General features: G+C 46.6%; 1 protein-coding gene across 2 annotated transcripts in view; it reads right to left on the bottom strand.

The window, feature by feature from the left end:
• The window catches only part of LOC137341262 (caskin-2-like), a 235,154-nt gene that overhangs the window by 30,877 nt on the left and 182,677 nt on the right, over positions 1 to 21,600 (bottom strand). The window contains exons 12-14 of one of the 2 annotated variants that reach the window (XM_068004363.1): positions 20,286 to 20,495; positions 8,036 to 8,157; positions 6,805 to 6,889 (exon numbers count right to left, since the gene is read on the bottom strand). In XM_068004363.1, coding sequence (XP_067860464.1) covers positions 6,805 to 6,889; positions 8,036 to 8,157; positions 20,286 to 20,495 — 417 coding nt within the window. The remainder of the gene's footprint in view (positions 1 to 6,804; positions 6,890 to 8,035; positions 8,158 to 20,285; positions 20,496 to 21,600) is intronic. The other variant, XM_068004364.1, reaches the window with a different exon arrangement.

Below are 21,600 nucleotides of genomic sequence, written 5' to 3'. Positions count from 1 at the left end.
AAAACAACCGTTCACCACTACTCTCTGCTTTCTGTCTCTTAGCTAATTTTGTATCCACACTGCCACTGTCCCTTTAACCCCATGGGCTTCAATTTTGCTAACAAGTCTATTATGTGGTACTTTATCAAATGCCTTTTGAATGTCCATATACACATCAACCGCACTACCCTCATCAACCCTCTCCGTCACTTCACCTCCCTGCTCTTCTTCGAAATAGTACCATGGGAATCTTTTACTTGCACCAGTGGGAAGATGAGGCCTCAGTTTAACAACTCATCCGAAAGACGGCACCTCCGACAGTGCAGCACTCCCTCAGTATGGCACTGGTGTGTCAGCCTAGATTTTGTACTCTAGTCTCTGGAGCTCCCGATCTGGAGGTGCATCCCTGTCCCCTTTGCCCCCTACCCTCGGGAGGGTCGAGAGACCAGAACAGACCCACCAGGTCACCTTCGGTCAGCTCCTCAGAGCAGAAGTGACCTCGATGCCGTTTCCTCCGACGCCAGGGAGGAGCCATAGCGCAGAGAGAAGAGGGGGTAACAGCATCTGATAGGAATACTCCAGGCACTCACTACCCCATGTTATCAATACTGTCCACCATCTCTTGTCCAACATTAGGCAAAGCTCTCCATATTTTACCATTGTCTCATTGAGAGCATCTTCCTCTACCACCCACCACTTTTGACTTCTTTCCAACTTTTCAAAAAATGTATTTGCAAACCAACTAATCCATTCATCCCTTTCTGTGACAAGAGGCAGAATACCTGACTCTTGATTTTTACTGTTCCCCTCTTGTTTTGTTCAGCTGTTTGACGGTGCTACTTATCGTCCAGATTTCAGTTCTGATGAAGGATACACAGCTGGAATTCTAACCAATCTTTTCAGATGCTGACTGACTGGCTGTGTATTTCCAGCATTTCCTGTCTGTTATTCAGATTTCCAGCATTTGCAGGTTTCTTTTCCTTTTTATTTGCAGTGTATCAAAGACGATGTCCACTCGATCGAACGCACAATCGATTACACTTAATTGTAATCCTCTCCTCATCAAAAACGACATTTGCTTCAATAGACTTTGGCCAATGAGGCAAATGATTAATAATTCATGTCCGGTTCCTCAGAGGTTCCACATCATAAAATGATCTCAGCTTCTTTCTCCATTCCTGATGTTGCCTCAAATTAAAACTAACTCAAATTTCCTTTATTCTAAAATGACAACGTTCACATTTTAGTGCTGGAAGAAAACATAAACTTGCCACCGAGGGAGGGGGGAGGGGGATATCTCCTAGCAACACTAAGGCTTGTGCCTCGACCTACCTCTGATCATCGTAATGCTGCCTTCCCTGCCAAGTTAGGAGGATCACTTTACTGCTTCAGGATCCGCCCCAGTACTATCGCTGGCAATTCTTTCCATGGCTCAGTGTTTCGGTTCGGTCCTCGCCGAATACTGCCTCTCTCAGACTCACAAGCCAAATGTGAACTTGTGTCAGAGAGAGAGAGAGAGAGAGAGAGAGACAGCGCATGCGAGCAAGGGGGAGGAATGCAGGCCTGGACAGGTGATATCATCAGTTGTCCAAAGAAAGGATGTTCCACACTTGTTGACTCAAATGGTCTTTTATCTTTGAAACACGATCTACAGGAATCAGCAGTGATCCCGGCGTTAGTAAATCTCAACAGCATTTTAGGCCTCGCTGCATTTTAAGGAGCCCCTTCCCCCCTTTTAACACTCAATGGCAGCAAATCTAATCTAAGCTGTGTTTCTCTGACACTGTGTTCGTACTGAGTCCTGTGCAGCAGTCTGGTTCTGGGTAAGAAGTGCTCTGGTGCTCACACTGGCTTAGGAGCTGTAGGACTTCCACTGTCTGCCATGTCCAAAACTGAACAGGGAGCGAGGCGGGTTGGGGGGGAGAGGGCGCAGAGAGGTGGGATCATGGCTTGAATTCTGGTTTACTTTACTGAGGAGGAAAATTCATCGAAAACTTCAAAGGCCTCAACAATCACAGCATGAGGCTCAGGAGTATGAAAAGTTGATTTTCGTTTAATATGTCCGACTTTTAGATTACAATTTCAAAATTACCAGACAGCCCATTCAAAAAAAAAACTGGGACTGTCCACTCCAAAACGTGGAACGGATTCCACAGTTTCACGGAGTGGAGTCTATCCTATCTCTCACTCTGAGCACCCACATTTATTGTCGCAGGCCAGTTTCACCAGCAAGTGGGAGAGCAACATGGCAACGCAGGCACAAGGTCCCCGCGGCCCACCCCACAGTCTTCAGCCAGCTGTCCTCGTGGAACTGTGGGCCAGCGTCTGGGGAGCTGTGGGCCGGGGAACTGCGGGCCAGCGTCCGGGGAACTGCGGGCCAGCGTCCGGGGAACTGCGGGCCAGCGTCCGGGGAACTGCGGGCCAGCGTCCGGGGAACTGCGGGCCAGCGTCCGGGGAACTGCGGGCCAGCGTCATTCACCACTGTCAGACGAGGAGAGAAAATTGAGAAAATAAATCAGCCCTTGAAGAGATACAGTGAGAAGGCTGAAATGTTCCAACTGGTCTCCAGGCCAGAGGAACACAGGAACAGGAGTAGGCCATTCAGCCCCTCGAGCCTGTTCCACCATTCAATTAGATCATGGCTGATCTGCATCCTAACTCCATTTACCCGCCTTGTTCCCCTCACCCTTAATACCCTTTGCCTAACATAAATCCACCAATCTCAGTTTTGACATTTTCAATTGACCCCCAGCCTCAACAACGTTTTCGGGGGGAAGAGTTCCAGATTTCCACTCCCCTTTGTGTGAAGTGCTTCCTGACATCACTGCTGTTCGGCCTAGCTCTAACTTTAAGGTTGTTCTGGACTCCCCACCAGAGGAAGTAGTTTCTCTCTATCTACCCCATCAAATCCTTTAATCATCTTAAACATTTTAGATCGATCACCCCTTAATCTTCTATATTCAAGGGAATACAGGCCGAGTCTATGCAACCTGTCCTCATAATTTAACCCTTTTAGCGCCGGTATCATTCTGGTGAATCTACGCCACACCCCCGAGGTGCTTCCAAATGTCTGATGAAAGGGTTAATGTACCAGGGCTGAACTTGACTCACTCGGTATCGGAGCACCTCACTGACTGTAACCTCGCCAGCAACGGAGGTGAGATTAAAAGGGGGAGAAAACCACAACACAACAAAAGGAGCCCTCCCCTCCCCTCCCCTCCAGCCTGCTGTGTCAAATTGCACGGCTTCACGAGGGTCAGGGTTCACGTCTACCGGTGATTATCACACCAGTGATCGCATGTGACAGTGCTCCTGTTCAGCTGTACTGACCTTCTCCATCACCACCATCACCTGCCTCCTACACGTTAAGATCTCTCTCTCGCTAGCTCACTTTTGGGGTTTGATGCTGCACTGATTATTCTTATATATTATACACCCTTCGTGGACCCATCTCCCTGCTCATCAATTGAAAATTCATAGAATCTTACCGCTCAGGAGGAGGCCACTCGGCCCATCGTGCCTCTGCTGGCTCTTTCAAAGAACTATCCAATTAGTCCCACTCCTGCTGCTCTTTCTCCTGTTCAAATATATATATCCACTTTCCTCTCCTGAAGACCTCGGCCCCTTTGAGAATTCATTGAAGTATGTGCCGAGCTAATAGAGGGGTGCTGACCCCTGCCGGGGTACAAGCCCACAGAGGCCGCTTTCTCTGCTTTTCCTTCGCCCATTCTTTGTGCGTGAGCCTAGACAGCATGTTGCTTGACCATGGGGGGCATCACAGATGAGCCGCTCTTGTACTTACTCAGTTTCCACCCAAGGCGCCTTCCAGCCTAGAGGTCAACGAGTAATGAGCAGGAGCAGGATTGCTGATATCAGGTGCCTCGAGACAGGCCCCACTGACACTGCCCCCGCTGAGATCAGTTGGGCTGGCACAAACCAAGGACTGAACCTAAAATTTGAATCTTTCGTCACTCGGACTCTGCTGTCTGATCTGGGCATGTGTGGCTCTATCCTCCCTCAGTAACTACAGGCCCCTCTTGTTAAGAAACCTCCATTTCTTAACCTGCGACGGTAGACTTTTGTTGGTTAAGGGTATCGAGGGATACGGAGCAAAGGCGGGTAAATGGAGTTGAGGTACAGATCAGCCATGATCTAACAGAATGGTAAAACAAGCTCGAGGGGCTGAATGGCCTACTCCTGTTCCTAATGTTCTACCACCGTTGCTCACTGTGGCTGCACTATGTACAATCTACAGGATGCACTGCAGCAGCTCACCAAGGTTACTTCAACAGCACCTCCCAAACCCATGACATCTGCCACCAAGAGGGACAGGAGCAGCAATGCCATAGAAACACCACCACCTCCAAGTTCCCCTCCAGCTCACACACCATCCTGACTTGCACATATATCAGCCGTTCCTTCATCGTCGGTGGGTCAATATCCTGGAACTCCCTACCTAACATCATTGTAGGAGAACCTTCACCACACAGACTGCAGTGGGACAAGAGGCCAGCTCACCACCACCTTCTCAGAGCAACTAGGGATGGGCAATAAATTCGGCTTTGCCAGCGACGCCCACATCCCAAGAATAAATTTTAGAAAAAGATGAAGGGCCAAATCCTAAAGTGAGTGGAGGACATCAAGACTGGATAGAAAACAGAACCAGTAATCAATGACTGGGTGACACCAAGCTTGGGTTTCAAAAGCCTACAAATTGTAGGAGAAAGGGAAGACAGAGAGAGGGAAGGAGTTCCACTGTCCATGTCCAGGATCATGGGACGATTGGCGGTGAAGATTTAGAGAGGAGGAGGAATGACTCTGGAGGTACATCTCTCAGGAACACAGAGAACTGTGGAGTGAGGCAACTCTGCCGAGTCTGTGGAGAATCGCAGTCCCGTCTGCACTGCTCACATCTCTCTCTCTCTCTGAGACAAGCTCCAGCTAGCAAAAGTTAATCAGAGTTTCCAATCTGTCAGATAGCCGGAGGCCCAAAGTGTCCAGGTCTGTCGAAGGATCGGAGGGAAGGGTGGGCTTCACCGCAGCGAGTCCCTGGCAGAGGATGAAACCGCGTCTGTCACCACTTCAGGGGGAGGCTCTCGTTCCAGCCCATTAACCGCGCACGCACTCTGTCCCAGCCCAGCCTGTCGTGCGAGAGCAAAGGCTAATTTGACGATGAAAGTGATAACAATGCTTTGATGTTTACGTGAATAGATTAGTGCTAAAAATAAAACTACTCTCTCAGGATAAATCAATTGTCAGGTAATTGCACGTTGCCTGGACTGGTTCTACAGACACAGCTGTGTTGTTTCTGTCTGTGGTTGAGGGAAGGGTTGTTATATGGAGTGAATGTAATTTAATCCAGGAGTTCAGTACTAGATATCAGCCGTGGCTCAGTTGCTAGCACTCTCATCTCTGAGTCAGAAGGTTGAGGGTTCAAGTCCCACTCCAAAAACTTGAGCACAAAATCTAGGCTGGCACTCCAGTGCAGTACTGAGGGAGTGCTGCACTATCAAAGGTGCCATCTCTCAATGAGAGGTTAAACCAAGGCCCCATCTACCCTCTCAAGTGGATGCACTATTTCGAAGTAGAGTAGGGGAGGTGTCCTGGCCAATATTTATCCCTAAACCAACATCACTAAAAAACAGTTTTATCTGGATATTATCACATTGCTGATTGTAGGAGCTTGCTGAGCACATGTTGGCTACAACAGTGACTACACTTCAAAAAAGTACAAAATTAGCAGTAAAGCACTTTGCGATGTCGTAAAAGGTGCTATAGAAATGCAAATTTGTTCTTTCTTTTACAAGGCTCTTATTGCCGTTAATCCCTCAGTCTGTCTCATCAGTATCTCAATGATCCCAATGTCCGAGTGGGTAAATGTACCACAGGGTGTACAGAGCCATACAGACCAGCCAGGTAGCAGGTTTGATTTAACTCATTGTATATGAACTGAACATGAGTGTCATCAAGCTGTTTGACAATGGACGGCATCACAGTGCAGCTGGACCTGGTCCTGTCCTTGCACACACACGGGTTTTCCAGCAGGTCTCACTGTGCAGTGATCAGCAGTAGGAACCCTGGATGATTTTAACCCTTCCCTAAGCCTGGGGGCCCTGAGGCCAACTGTGGCACTTCACCTGCTTTCCAGTTCGCTCTGCAATGACCAGGAATTGAACCTGTGATCTTTCTAGCCTGTACAGCTCAGTACCACAGCAGGCTGTGCATTTACCCACTGAGCCGTCAGAGGGGCATCCCCTTTTATCTGAACAATCCTGTCCCATGCACGCTCTGTCAATGGAGAGCCCAGGTGAACACTCAGCTCCAGGCGAGCACCAGTGGTGCACTAAAACTGGCCACTAGTGGACGCTGAGGAGATAACAAGAACCAATTCTTCCACAACCCTGCCTCCCTCCAGTGAACTCTCATCACCCTATCCTGCACAGTATATACACGTGTGTGTGTATGGGTTTTTGTGAGTGTATATGTGTGTGTGTTAGTGTGTGTGTGTTAGTGTGTGTGTGCGAGTGTTAGTGTGTGTTAGTGTGTGTGCGAGTATGTGCGAGTGTTAGTGTGTGTGTGAGTGTTAGTGTGTGTGCGAGTGTTAGTGTGTGTGTGTTAGTGTGTGTGTGAGTGTTAGTGTGTGTGCGAGTGTTAGTGTGTGTGTGTTTGTGTGTGTGCGAGTATGTGTGCGTGCGAGTGTAGGAACTCACTGGTCACTCTTCACGAAGTGTCAGTTAGTAATACGATGCAGAGTGGCCCTGGAGCCCAGACGTAGGCCGAGATTGAGACACAAATGTAGAAAGCGAGAGGCAGCCTGGCTCTTACCTGCGGGCTGGTCAAGCTGTTTGCCGAGGGTTTCCACACCCATGCAGACCTGCTGATGTGCCTGATCTCCACCAGGGGGCACTGCCTGCCAGAAACCAAAAACAAATACACCTTGAGGTGGAGGGAACTGGTGAGCTGACAGGAGTTTCTGGCACATCTTTACATCCAGACCAACCAAAATATCTCATCCAGCTCACCGCATCATTTCCCTACTCTTGTACTATCTTGGCTATTGACGAGGGCTTTGACGACCCTTGTGTCAGGTGTCTTCTGTCCCCTAGCCTTGAATTACGCACAGCGAGAGGGCTGGCTGGTAACCTGCTCCTAGGCGCCAACCCATGCCTTCCGAAGCCAGTTTCTGGGACATACCTCGTGCACACGAGTCTTCCCAGAGGAGGTGCTAACTCATCCCTCTGGGGAAGTTCCTGGTCCCTGCTCTGTGCTCCCATGCAGCTGGGATTGGGAACTCGATTGTGCGTGTGTGATTCCACATCTCAACACTAGGTGGGGTGGTGCATCGCTGTTCCAGGTGTCCTGCTCCATCTCCCTGAACACGCTTCAGTCTAATTTTAAAGTGGCCATTTCCGTTTAAAGTGAGCTCGGGGGGGGGGGTCAATCAGCAAACTGATTTTTGGCGCAGTACGATTCAGAGAAGGTTCCTTCACACTGTTATGGTTCATGAGGGAGGGTGGGGAAGAGTTGAAATACCAAGAGGCTCAGGACATTGAAGCAGGCGGTAGAAATGGGCTCAAGGGACAACTGGATGTGTTCAGTGGCGGAGCTGGGTTTGGCCGACTTGGGGCTGGGATGGGGGCCGAACTCGAGATTTGGCCGACTTGGCAGGAAGGGGGACCAGGGCTGGGGACCGGGGAATGCCGACTTACCCAGTCCGTAGACCCAGCCGGGAACCACACAGACTCTCAGGCACAGCATGGAGGCTGAAGACGGCGTCAGGGGTTCCTGGGAGCGAGATGGAGGCCGTCCTCCAAAGCCACGTTGGCCAACCTCAAACTGACTGGGGAGGTCATGACCTCCCCCCTCCCTCACTGGTTCCTGGAGAGAGAAGGGACTGAGGGATAGGGTGAGGTGCGGGTCAGGATCTACAAAAAAGGGGCAGGCTTGCTGGGCCGAGCGACTTCTTCCTGTTCCTCTGTCCTTATTTCGTTGTAGGCGGTTCACTGACAGGTATTAACAGCGACTGGCGACTGGGGATCAGCCTGTGCCTTCGTACCTTGCCGTTGTCCAGGCCGGTAGTGGCCGTTTGTCCGTTGCCACTCTCGGTGCTTTGCCCACTGCCAGCACTGCGAATGCTGCCCACACTGCCCGTGCTGCCCACGCTGTTCCTGTCGCCTGCTGAACAAGAGGACAAGGGTCAAATGGCACGACGACGTGGCGAGGTTTATTTAATTTCCATCACCCGTCTGCAATCGACACGGCCACACTGCTCGAGAACATGAGTCAAAACACACTGGGATTATTTCCCCACAGCACAATCCTTGTAATGGTCCAATTATCCACTGTCTCACATTGGGTTCAAACTCCACTCTGGAGACGTGAGCACATCATCTAGGCTGACACTCCAGTTAAGTACTGTTAATAAATTCATTTAATATGTTAAACCGAGGCCCCGTCTGCCCTCTCAGGTGGATGTAAAAGGCATTATTCGAAGAAGAGCAGAGGTGTTCCCCCTGGTGTCCTGGCCAATATTTATCCCTCAACCAACAACTAAAGCAGATTAACTGGTTACTCATCCTGTTTCATCTTCATGGGATCTTTGTGCAAATTGGCCAACTCATTTGCCTGTAAAACAACGGTGACTACACCTTGAAAGGAGCTCATTGGCTGCGAAGCGCTTTGGCACATTCCGAGGATGTGAAGAGGTGCTGCATTAATGCAAATTCTTTCTATTTTCTATCGCCGTTCATTTTTGTTTGATTACGCCACTATGAAGCGCCTTGGGACATTTTTCTACGTTAAAAGTGCTTTATAAATGCACTTCGGCCCACCACTGGAGGCCGTGCCTGACCCTACGCTGTGGAATTCCCTCCCGAAACCACTCCACCTTTAAGGCCATTCTTAAAACAATAACTCTGGCTCGGCGTCTGTTTTTGTCCGACTACGCCTCTGCAAAGCATCATGGGACACTTTTCTATGCTAAATGTGCTCTATAAATGCAAGTAGTTGTTGTATTTATTGATCATAGGCTACATCAAAACATTTAAACATGTAAACCATGTTCACGTGTAAAATTGTCCAAACTGCTCTTCCTTAACCAAAGAAAGAACCCTTTCATAAGACGATAGGAAATAGGAGCAGGAGTAGGCCACACGGCCCCTCGAGCCTGCTCCGCAATTCAATCAGATCATGGATGATCTTTGACCTCAACTCCATTTTCCCGCCCAATCTCCATATCCCTTGATTCCCCTAGACCTCTATCTGGGCCCCTCATAATTTTGTACACCTCAATTAAATCATCCCTCAGCCTCCTCTGTTACACGGAAAACAACCCCAGCCTATCCAATCTGTCATCATAGCTAAAATTCTCCAGTCCTGGCAACATCCTCGTAAATCTCCTCTGCACCCTCTCTAGTGCAATTACATCCGTCCTGTAATGTGGTGACCAGAACTGTACACAGTACTCAAGCTGTGGCCTAACTAGTGTTTTATACAGTTCCAGCATAACCTCCCTGCTCTTATATTCTATGCCTCGGCTAATAAAGGAAAGTATCCCATATGCCTTCTTAACCACCTTATCTACCTGTCCTGCTACCTTCAGGGATCTGTGGACATGCACTCCAAGGTCCCTCACTTCCTCTACACCTCTCAGTATCCTCCCATTTATTATGTATTCCCTTGCCTTGTTTGCCCTCCCCAAATGCATTACCTCACACTTCTCTGGATTGAATTCCATTTGCCACTTTTCTGCCCCCTGACCAGTCCATTGATATGAATGGCGATAGAAAATAGAAAGAATTTGCATTAATGCAGCACCTCTTCACATCCTCAGAATGTGCCAAAGTGCTTCGCAGCCAATGAGCTCCTTTCAAGGTGTAGTCACCGTTGTTTTACAGGCAAATGAGTTGGCCAATTTGTACAAAGATCCCATGAAGATGAAACAGGATGAGTAACCAGTTAATCTATCCATCTCAGCCATGAATATACTCAATGACTCAGCACCCACAGCCCTCTGGGGTAGAGAATTCCAAAGATTCACAACCCTCTGAGTGAAGAAATTTCTCTTCATCTCAGTCTTAAATGGCCGATCCCTTATCCTGAGACTATGCCCTCTAGTTCTAGAATCTCCAGCCAGGGGAAACAATCTCTCAGCATCTACCCTGTCAAGCCCCCTCAGAGTCTTATATGTTTCAATGAGATCACCTCTCATTCTTCTAAACTCCAGAGAGTATAGGCCCATTCTACTCAATCTCTCTTCATAAGACAACCCTCTCATCCCAGGAATTAATCTAGTGAACCTTTGTTGCACCGCCTCCAAGGCAAGTTTATCCTTCCTTAGATAAGGAGAGCAAACTGTACACAGTACTCCAGGTGAGGCCTCACCAAAGCCCTAAATAACTGTAATAAGACTTCCTTACTCTTGTACTCCAACCCCCTTGCAATAAAGGCCAACATGCCATTTGCTTTCCTAATTGCCTGCTGTACCTGAATACTAACTTTTTTTGTTTCTTGTATGAGGACACCCAAGTCTCTCTGAATCAAAGAATCATAGAAAATTTATGGCACAGGAGGCGGCCATTCAGCCCATCGTGTCCATGCCCGCCAAAAAAGAGCCACCCAGCCTAATCCCACTTTCCAGCACTTGGTCGTAGCCCTGCAGGTCACTTCAGGTGCACATCCAGGTACTTTTTAAAATGAGTTGAGGGTTTCTGACTCTACCACCCTCTCAGGCAGTGAGTTCCAGACCCCCACCACCCTCTGGGTGAAAACATTTCTCCTCAGCTCCCCTCTAATCCTTCTACCAATCACTTTAAATCTATGCCCCCTGGTTATTGACCTCTCTACTAAGGGAAATAGGTCCTTCCTGTCCACTCTATCTAGGCCCCTCATAATTTTGTACACCTCAATTAAATCTCAGCCTCCTCTGTTCCAAGGAAAACAACACCAGCCTATCCAATCTGTCATCATAGCTAAAATTCTCCAGTCCTGGCAACATCCTCGTAAATCTCCTCTGCACCCTCTCTAGTGCAAATTACATCTTTCCTGTAATGTGGTGACCAGAACTGTACACAGTACTCAAGCTGTGGCCTAACCAGTGTTTTATACAGTTCCAGCATAACCTCCCTGCTCTTATATTCTATGCCTCGGCTAATAAAGGAAAGTATTCCATTTGCCTTCTTAACCACCTTATCTACCTGTCCTGCTACCTTCAGGGATCTGTGGACATGCACTCCAAGGTCCCTCACTTCCTCTACACCTCTCAGTATCCTCCCATTTATTGTGTATTCCCTTGCCTTGTTTGCCCTCCCCAAATGCACTACCTTACACTTCTATGGATTGAACTCCATTTGCCACTTTTCTGCCCATCTGACCAGTCCATTGATATTTTCCTGCAGTCTACAGCTTTCCTCCTCACTATCAACCACGGTGTTTGCAGATGATACGGTGTATCATCTGCAAACTTCTTAATCATGTCCCCTACATTTAAGTCCAAATCATTAATATATATCACAAAAAGCAAGGGACTTAGTACTGAGCCCTGCAGAATCCCAGTGGAAACAGCCTTCCAGTCACAAAAACACCTGTCGACCATTACCCTTTCCTGCCACTGAGCCAATTTTGGATTCAATTTGCCACTCTCATTTGGATGACATGGGCTTGTACTTTTTTGACCAGTCTGCCATGTGGGACCTTCTCAAAAGCCTTGCTAAAATCCATGTAGACTACATCAAATGCACTACCCTCATCGAACCTCCTTGTCACCTCCTCAAAAAAATTCAATCAAGTTAGTCAGACACGACCTTCCCTTAACAAATCCATGCTGACTGTCCTCGATTAATCCATGTCTTTCTAAGTGATGGTTTATCCTGTCCCTCAGAATTGATTCCAATAATTTGCCCACCACCAAGGTTAGACTGACTGGCCTGTAATTACTCAGTCTATCCCTCGCTCCCTTTTTAAACAATGATACAATGTTAACAGTCCTCCAATCCTCCAGCAACACGCCTGTATCCAGTGAGGATCGGAAAATGATGGTCAGAGCCTCTGCTATTTCCTCCCTTGCTTCTTTTAATAGCCTGGGATACATTTCATCCAGGCCTGATGATTTATCTACTTTCAAAGATGCTAATCCCCTTAATACTTCCTCTCTCACTATGTTTATCCCATCCAATATTGCACACTCCTCCTCCTTAACTACAATCCCTGCATCATTCCCCCTCTTTTATAAAGACAGACGCAAAGTATTCATTAAGAACCATTCCCACATCTTCCGCCTCCACTCATAGTTTACCTTTTTGGTCTCTAATAGGGCGTACTCTTTCCTTAGTTATCCTCTTGCTCTTAATGTTTTATAAAACATCTTTGGGTATTCCTTTATTTTACTTGCCGATATTTTTTCATGCCCTCTCTTTGCTTCCCTAATTTCCTTTTTAATTTCACCCCTGCACTTTCTATACTCCTCTAGGCTTTCTGTAATATTGAGTTCTCAGTGTCTGACATAAGCTTTCGTTTTCTGCCTTACCTTACCCTGTATGCTCCTTGACATCCAGGGGGCTCTAGATTTGGCAGCCCCACCCTTTTTCTTTGTGGGAACATGTTTACTCTGAACCCCTTGAATCTCCCCCTTGAATGCCTCCCACTGCTCTGACACTGATTTACCTCCAAGTAGCTGCTTCCAGTCCACTTTTGCTAAATTACTTCATAGCTTAGTAAAATTAGCCTTTCCCCAATTGAGAACTTATACTCCTGTTCCATCTTTGTCCTTTTCCATAACTACCCTAAAACTACACTAAAACTAACTGAGTTATGATCACTACCACCAAAATGCTCTCCTACTCCTTCCACCTGCCCAGCTCATTTCCTAAAACTAAATCCAGAACTGCCCCCTCTCTTGTTGGGCTTGCTACGTACTGGCTAAAAAAGTTCTGAATGCAATTTAAGAATTCTACACCCTCTATACCCTTCACACTGTTTGTGTCCCAGTTAATATTCGGATAGTTGAAATCCCCTACTATTACTGCCCTATTGTTTTTGCACTTCTCAGAAATTTGCCTACGCATTTGCTCCTCTATCTCCCTCTGACTGTTTGGGGGTCTATAGTACACTTCCAGTATTGTGACTGCCCCTTTTTTGTTTTCTTAGCTCAACCCATTTGGCCTCATTTGATGATCTTTCTAACATATCATCCCTCCTCAGAGCTGTAATTGTTTCTTTAACAGAAATTGCCACCCCCCCTCCTTTTTTATCCCCTTCTCTATTTCGTCTGAAAACCCTGTAACCAGGAATCATTGAACTGCCATTCCTGCCCCTCTTTAAGCAATGTTTCTGTAATAGCTGAGATATCGTACTACCACGTGTCTATCTGTGCCCTTAGCTCATCTGCCTTATTCACTATACTCCTTGCATTGAGGTATATATCTTTAAGCACTGTCAAACTTCACATTTCCCCATTATACTCCATCTGTCACTTTCTTGTTCACTCAATTAATCTGTCTATATCCCTTTGCAGACTCTTTGTGTCCTCCTCACAGCTTGCATTCCCACCTAGCTTTGTATCATCAGCAAACTTGGATACATTATACTCGGTCCCTTCATCTAAGTCATTAATATAGATTGTAAATAGCTGAGGCCCAAGCACCGATCCTTGTGGTACCCCACTAGTTACAGCCTGCCAACCTGAGAATGACCCGTTTATCGCTACTTTCTGTTACCTGTCCTTTAACCAATCCTCTATCCATGCTAATATATTACCCCCAACCCCATGAGCCCTTATCTTGTGTAACAACCTTTTATGTGGCACCTTATCGAATGCCTTTTGAAAATCCAAATATAAGACATCCACTGGTTCCCCTTTATCTACCCTGCTAGTTACATCCTCAAAAAACTCCAATAAATTTGTCAAACACGATTTCCCTTTCATAAAACCATGTTGACTCTGCCTAATCATATTATGATTTCCTAAGTGCCCTGTTACCACTTCCTTAATAATGGATTCCAGCATTTTCCCAATGACTGATGTCAGGCTAACTGGCCTGTAGTTCCCTGATTTCTCTCTCCCTCCCTTCTTGAATAGCGGGGTAACATTTGCTGCCTTCCAGTCCACTGGTAACGTTCCAGAATCTAGAGAATTTTGGAAGATCATATCCAATGCATCCACTATCTCTGTAGCCACCTCTTTTAGAAACCTAGGATGTAGGCCATCAGGTCCAGGGGATTTATCGGCTTTTAGTCCCATTAGTCTGTCCAGTGCTTTTTCTCTAGTGATATTAATTGTTTTAAGTTCCTCACTCTCATTTACCCCTTGGTTCCCCACTATTCTTGGTAAGCTTTTTGTGACTTCTACTGTGAAGACAGATACAAAATATTTGTTTAACGCAACTGCCATTTCCTGATTCCCCATTATAATTTCACCTGTCTCGGCCTCTAAGGGACCAATGTTTACTTTTGCTACTCTCTGCCTTTTTACATACCTGTAGAAGCTCTTACAATCCATTTTTATATTTCTTGCCAGTTTACTTTCATATTCTATTTTCTCCCTTTTTATCAATTTTTTGGTCGTCCTTTGTTGGTTTCTAAAACTCTCCCAATCCCCAGGCTTACTACTCTTCTTGACAACATTATAAGCCTCTTCTTTCAATCTAATTCTCTCCTTAACTTCTTTAGTTAGCCACGGGTGGATCACTTTTCCTGTGGAGTTTTTATTTCTCAATGGAATGTATATTTGTTGAGAATATTGAAATATTTCTTTCAATGTTTGCCATTGCTTTTCAACAGTCAAACCCTTTAATTTAATTTCCCAATCTACCTTAGCCAACTCGCCCCTCATACCTATATAATTGGCTTTATTTAAGTTTAAGACTTTACTTTCTGACTTAAGTATGTTACTTTCAGACTCAATGTGAAATTCCATCATATTATGATCACTCTTCCCCAGAGGATCCTTTACTGTGCGATTACTAATTAACCCTATCTCATTAGATAATACAAGATCTAAAATAGCCTGTTCCCTGGTTGGTTCCATGATGTATTGATCCAGGAAACCGTCTCGAATACATTCCATGAACTCGTCTTCCAAACTACCCTTGCCAATTTGATTTGCCCAGTCTATACGCAGATTAAAGTCCCCCATGATGATTGCATTACCTTTGTTACAAGCTCCCATTATTTCATGATTAATACTCTGTCCAATGGTATTGCTACTATTAGGGGGCCTATAAACTACTCCCACCAGTGTTTTTTGCCCCTTGTTATTTCTAATTTCCCCCCTACGAATTCTACTTCCTGATCCTCCGAGCCAAGATCCTTTCTCACCACTGTCCTTATGTCATCCTTTATTATCAGGGCTACACCCCCTCCTTTCCATTCTGCCTGTCGTTTCTAAACGTCATGTACCCTGGAATATTTAGTTCCTAATCTTGGTCATTTTGCAACCATGTCTCTGTAATGGCTATTAGATCAAACCCATTTATCTCAATTTGTGCAACTAATTCATCTATCTTGTTACGAATGCTCCATGCTCCAAGATAAAGAGCCTTTAATTTTGACTTTTTACAATTTTTTCCTGCTTTGATCTCACTTGTTGCTCTATTATTGGTAAACTCTCTGTCCCTTCCTGCCACACTCTGCTTATCTTTCCCCAAATCACTGCACTGTTCTACTGTCTTAACTTGTCTCATTAGATTTCTAAATTTCCCCTCACCTGACCCACCCCCCCCCTTTTTAGTTTAAAGCCCTGTCTACAGCTTTCTAGTTTTATAAAACTCCTACTTAAACATTTTCTCAATTGAAGACTGCCTAGAGGTACAGAAGGAGCTCAACCTGGCAAAGGATTCTAGTATTCTTTGTTCTAAGATTTGTTTTGGAGGGCGGAGAGTGAGCATGTGATGCAGAAGGGGCCCAGTGGAGGAAAACTGCTAAGTATGGCAGTGACATCCCATCCAACAAGATCACCTCTTGTCTAATACATGCAGGGAAGCTCAAAGAGAGGCTGGAGTGAATTCACACAGAAGGAACCATGGTCAGTGGTCCTTTGAACTTTCTGCTCTTGTTCCTCCAAATTGCCCATCCTACACTCTCTTCCTTCGCCCTACATCCTGTGTTGAATTCAAGACTCATTGCCATTGTCTCCTATTCCTAACTCATTCTTTCCCAGGACCTCAAAACTGCAGGTCTCCCCACCTCCCTCAGTATTCCTTTCCTTTTAATGTCTACATGGTTTTACAACCCAAGCTTGGGGGGGGAGGGTCTCACAACCAATACGTTTTACCTCATCTTCTCTTCTACTGTTTACAACAGTGGTGTTGTCCCAAGATTTGGGCCCTGGTCTTTCCCCCTGAGTTTCTCAATAAGAAAACATCAATGAACATTAAGGGGAACAGATGGGAAACAGACATGGGCTCCAATATAGGAGTGGTTTCGTTTAATACAGAAGAGGGATGAATCCAAGTGAGAATGACAGACAAGAGCTTGGGAAGACGGGGAGTGGGGAGCAATTAGAATCGGATGGAAGTAAATCCCACTCCGAGCACTGCACTGACATTAGGGTTTTTGGGCGGAGGGTGAGCAGAAGCATGGAATAAATATTCAACAAAGAGCACTGGCTGTGGAAAGCGGATGTTGACGATTGCTCTAGTATAGCGCGGGTTGTCACGGGGCCAGGGAATAAGCAGGCGGGCGAGGATGATGCTTACCAGGATCTGGTTGTCTGAGGACCCAGATGTCCTCAGCAGAAATGAAGAAATGGGCTGTTGGGTATATGCAGTCCATGCCTTTCCCTACCGTAGATAAGAAGAACTGATGGGTCTGTGTGATCACTGCTCAACATAACAACCTAACAGACCAAGGACAACGCAAACCAGAGGCCGTGTGTGTCACTGGGAAACCAGCCTCTCGCTGTTGCAGTGACCACTCAGGAGACTGGGCTTGAACATGCCTCAGGTTGCTGGGAGACACAAGCATAACAGGAGTAATGTGGGAATAAACTCAGGGTGGTGCCTGAGGCCTGCTACCGTTCCCATAACAACACATACAAGCAGAGTAGGCCCAGGAGGAAAGGCAGAAAGCAGCAGAGAAGAGCTCAGGAGGCAGGAGCTCCGTGGAACCCGCACTGCACCAGTTCTTTTCTGTTCCATATACTGGACGACTGCTTTTTAAACACAGACAGAGGCTGACTCTACAGTTGAAGGGAACAAATAAAATATAAAAGATCACGGGAGTCGCAAAACAGAAATACCGTGAGCCCCAAATCAGTTTTTTTTTTAAATTCTTTTTCTTTTCTTCCCCTTCTTGACTCTATCTGGGCTACAAGCACCTACCTGCCCTCTGATATCCCACTCCAGTGGCTATTGTCCTTATGCCACCTTAGATAGTGGCCGGCTATTCTACCAATGCCAATTCTGCCCCTCAGCCAACATTATATACACACACACACACTTTCTAGCAAGGGGTCACTCAAATGCGATTATTTCCCTTCTTTGGCCCGGGGCACTGAGGCCAATTGTCATGTCCTAGGATCACCTGATTTATCGGCTCATCCAGCACAGACTGGGAATGGAACCTGGCACCTTCTGGTCCATGTGGCTTTGTACCATTCTCGTAGCATCTCCACATACAAGGCCACGGGGGCAATTTTCTCTTCTGATTGAAGAGAGAAAGCGAAAGAGAGAGAGTGCGAGAGAACGAATATAATCAAGGTAACTTGAAGAACTGAGAGATGCAAACAGAACATCAAAGAACATGATGAGAGGGAATGCAAAAACAGTTCAATAGATAAGGAAGCCCAGCCTAGGAAGTTGGGTTTGGAGGGAGCAGGGGTTAGAATCAAAGTTACTTGACTCCTCTCCATGCTACCAAACATTGACATTATTGGGGGCACTGGAAGTGGAGAAAGATTCTGCCACTGTTCTGTCAGTATTGAAAAAGATGGATGTAGAGCTGGATAGAGTGGGCATCCATTACCCACACTGCACATGCAGGAGCAGGAGACGGGGCTGTGCTGGTGATGCCCCTGATCACAGTCATGCCTTCAGCCGTCTAGGCCCTAAGCTCTGGAATTTAGTCCGTGATCCCCTCCCTTTAAATCCTTTAAGACGTTCCTTAAAACCCACTTCTTTGTCCAAGCTTTTGATCGCCTGTCCTAATGTCTCCTTCTTTGGCTCAGTGTCAGATTTTGTCTGATTATGCTCCTGTGAAGCAGCCTGCAACATTTCACTATGTTAAAGTCGCTATATAAATGCAAGCACCCACAGGAGACTAGTGGAGGAGTTAACCCACAGCTCACAGCCCCTGCTTTACCAGTAGTTCAGACAGCTGGTCGCCAGCCTGTCACAGCCAGGGGAGGACGCTTGGCAACGGGAGTAAGAACTGTGCTCAGTCCTGGGGCTCGGCCTCTTTGGTACAGAAGGTATGGGTGCTGCCAACAGCACTGAAACCAGGTGAAAACAACAATTAAAAACTGCACACAAACACGGGATGTGTAAAGTGGACGTTCACTGCTGCTCCAATCTATAGCGAGCTTGCTGCAGGACCAGGAATAACAGGCAGGCGAGGATGATGCTTACCTCTGGTTGTCTGAGGACCCAGATACCCCAGTGGTGATGGCAGAGCTGGGCTGGTGGGTACTGGTAAGAATCTCTGTCCAGACCATTTCCTACCACAGATAAGAAGTGATGCGTCTATAATCACCACTCATCGTAGCCACCCAAAACCAATGCAAACACTCGTCACTAGGAAAGGCTTCCCACTAACAGAAGATTATTATAAACGTCGCCTTAATACATTCTCTTCCACATCAGCACATGCATGGACTTCCAGGCAGAGTATTGGATGCAAAGACCCTGGAATCATTTAAGAAACAGTAGCATGTCACGGTGGAGAGAATGCAATGTCTTTCTGGATGGATGGGTTAAGATGGGCCAAATGGCCTTCCTCATCTGTGATCACATGGCATCTCTTACCCATTCCTTCCCATGACCTCAGCACTGTAGAACATCTCACTCCCTTGGACTTCCTTAACACCATTTCCTGATTTACCTCCTCTCTCAACCTTGCTGACGTCTTGGGCACTGGGTCTTGGTCTTTCTCCAAGGTTTCTCGATGGAGCAAAAAAAAATACTCTTTGCACGTGGCTCTCAAGACCACCGCAAAGGGTTGGGTCTTATAGTAATCCATTCGCATATTCAACCATTAAAATTAGGAAGCAGAGGGGTGATATTACAGACTCATGCTCCTGCTTCTCACCCGCTGCGAGCATTTTTTGAGAATTCAGGATCACAACACAGAGTTGTTCAAAATTATGAGGGGTTTTGATAAAGTAAATAAGGAGAAACTGATGACAGAGTCCATAACCAGAGGACACAGATTTAAGATAATTGGCAAAAGAACCAGAGGGGAGATGAGGAAACATTTTTTTACGCAGCGAGTTGTTATTATCTGGGAAGCACTGCCTGAAAGGGTGGTGGAAGCAGATTCAACAGTAACATTCAAATTGAAAAGGAAAAATTTGCAGAGCTATGGGGAAAGAGCAGTGGAGTGGGACTAATTGGAGAGCTCTTTCAAAGGTACAGGCATGATGGGCCGAATGGCCACCTTCTGTAAGATTCTACGATTCTAGTTGCAGGCTCTGGCCATTGTTTCTGAAGTCTCTCTCCCTTGTCTGTCACCATCTTATATATAAAAAAAACTCATTCATCACCTGACCGTGGGCATCACCACAGGCAAACACCACCAGCTTTTGAAAATCCCTTTGAACACCATTGTATTTCTCTATTAATTTGAGGAAGTAAGGTTTGTAATGTCATATGGATGCAGCAAAAGTAGAAAATGTATAAAAAATTATTAAACTTACAGGCTCAAATTTACTATGTTTGAAATGTCAGAGGCCTGTGTCTTTCTGAGAAGCCTGAGGCTTGAGTTCACAGGCCTTCCCAGAGCGAGCGTCATCAGTTAGCAGGCTCCAACTCCCACAATGCATCTGTGCCTACAACTCAAGAGAACATACCTTATGATTGACGGTAAGATTGGCCAGTCGCAGAGTGGACCAGGACCTGCTGTTTTGCAAGCACTGCTGCCTTCTCTGTTCCTGTGCACTGATGCAAAATGACGGAGGACTAAAGGCCCAGGGAAACCATTTTAGGGGCCGAGATCAGGAAATCACTGAGGAGTCTCAGGCTGGGATCTGCCTAACTTGTCACAAACTGGTGATTGGGGTCTAAGGCCTTCCTCATGTGAATAGAAAGTTCTTCCCAAGACAATTTGGGAAACTAAAATCGCTCGATCCCCTGCTATCGGCTTGAACCCCGATTTACCTGCGGAGGCTTCGCTATTCTCCGTGTTGTGATTGTTTCGGCTGAAGCCAGGGTGGTTGAAGGTGCGATGGGCAGGCAGCGTCTGCGAGTACGACTGTTGGTAGAGCTGGTATGTGTCGTCTGTTTGCGAGGTGGACAAGGTACTCTGGTGTGTCTTGGGGAACCCCTGACGTTGATGGGGAGGCACCGAGGCGTGGCGAGTGAGGGTGCCTACGGGTAAAGAGGGTACAACAAGCAATGTGAACAGACGTTCAGATCTTACTCAACTCCCCACAGCGCCAGTCTGACAACACTCTAGAAATCACTTTGCTGATTTTCCCCTATCCTCTCCTGAGCACCATGGGTCTTGCTAGCGTATGGTTCCATGGTTGTTGGACACCCTCTGTACCTCACTCAAGTGGCCATTCTTCATGCGAGTGTTAGCAGACGACTCAACTGTGAAAGGCATCAGAGCTGAGCCTGATCCTATCCTTCCCCACAACCACACATGGTGCATCTTCTAGCAGGAGTCACTGGATAGCGATCCAAAGCAGGAACCCAGGGCAGAGGCCAACTATAAAACCCAAATTTGTTTCCCCTTCCGAAATTACCTAATTTATCACAGAATGGGAATCAAATCTAGGACCTGCAGCTTAGAGCTGGTATGAGCCACTTTTAAAACCCTCCTTAGTGCTGTCTCGAGGAAGGTTCCTGGGACCTCTCTAAGAGACAACCTGCGTGCCGAAAATTTCCTGCACACTGGTTAATGCTTCTGCCTTGAGTCAATTCATCTGCCTATTCAACTGTAACGTTCTTCTTCAACGTCTACCCTGCACTTTACAAAGGAGTCACCTTTAAGGAACCTATTTTGGGTGTTCGGCAAGGGATAGTGGTTTTTTTTTAAAAATGGGATCCTACAAAAATATACTTGGCACCGACATTCATTCCCCTCTGGGATTGACCAGAAACCAAAATGGTTTCTTCAAGTCCTGTAAATTCTGAAATTAAAGACAAATAGCTGAAAAAGGAGAACCTTATAGATGGGTCTCTTGGTGGGGAAGGATGGGATTGGGTGGAAAATCACAGGTATTCCCACCATTAACCTCCTCCTTCTCAGTTCATGTTCTCCCAGCGACTTGTAATCATCAAGTTTACCTTTCACACTTGGTAGTGTTGTGAGGGGAACCTCATTCCCCAAACGCAAGGCCCCCCCCCGACCTTTGTTTCCAGGGGAATATTCACCTCCCTATTCGTGCCTGATTGGAAATGTAAACATTTTCAAATCTGCAAGACACTCAGTTCCTCCGCTTGACAATGTTTCTCCCCCCACGTAATC

The sequence above is a fragment of the Heptranchias perlo genome, chromosome 23 (assembly GCF_035084215.1).
Source record: "Heptranchias perlo isolate sHepPer1 chromosome 23, sHepPer1.hap1, whole genome shotgun sequence".
NCBI lineage: Eukaryota > Metazoa > Chordata > Chondrichthyes > Hexanchiformes > Hexanchidae > Heptranchias > Heptranchias perlo.
The sequence above is the reverse complement of the archived record's forward strand: the minus strand, read 5'-3'. Positions and strand labels throughout refer to the sequence as shown.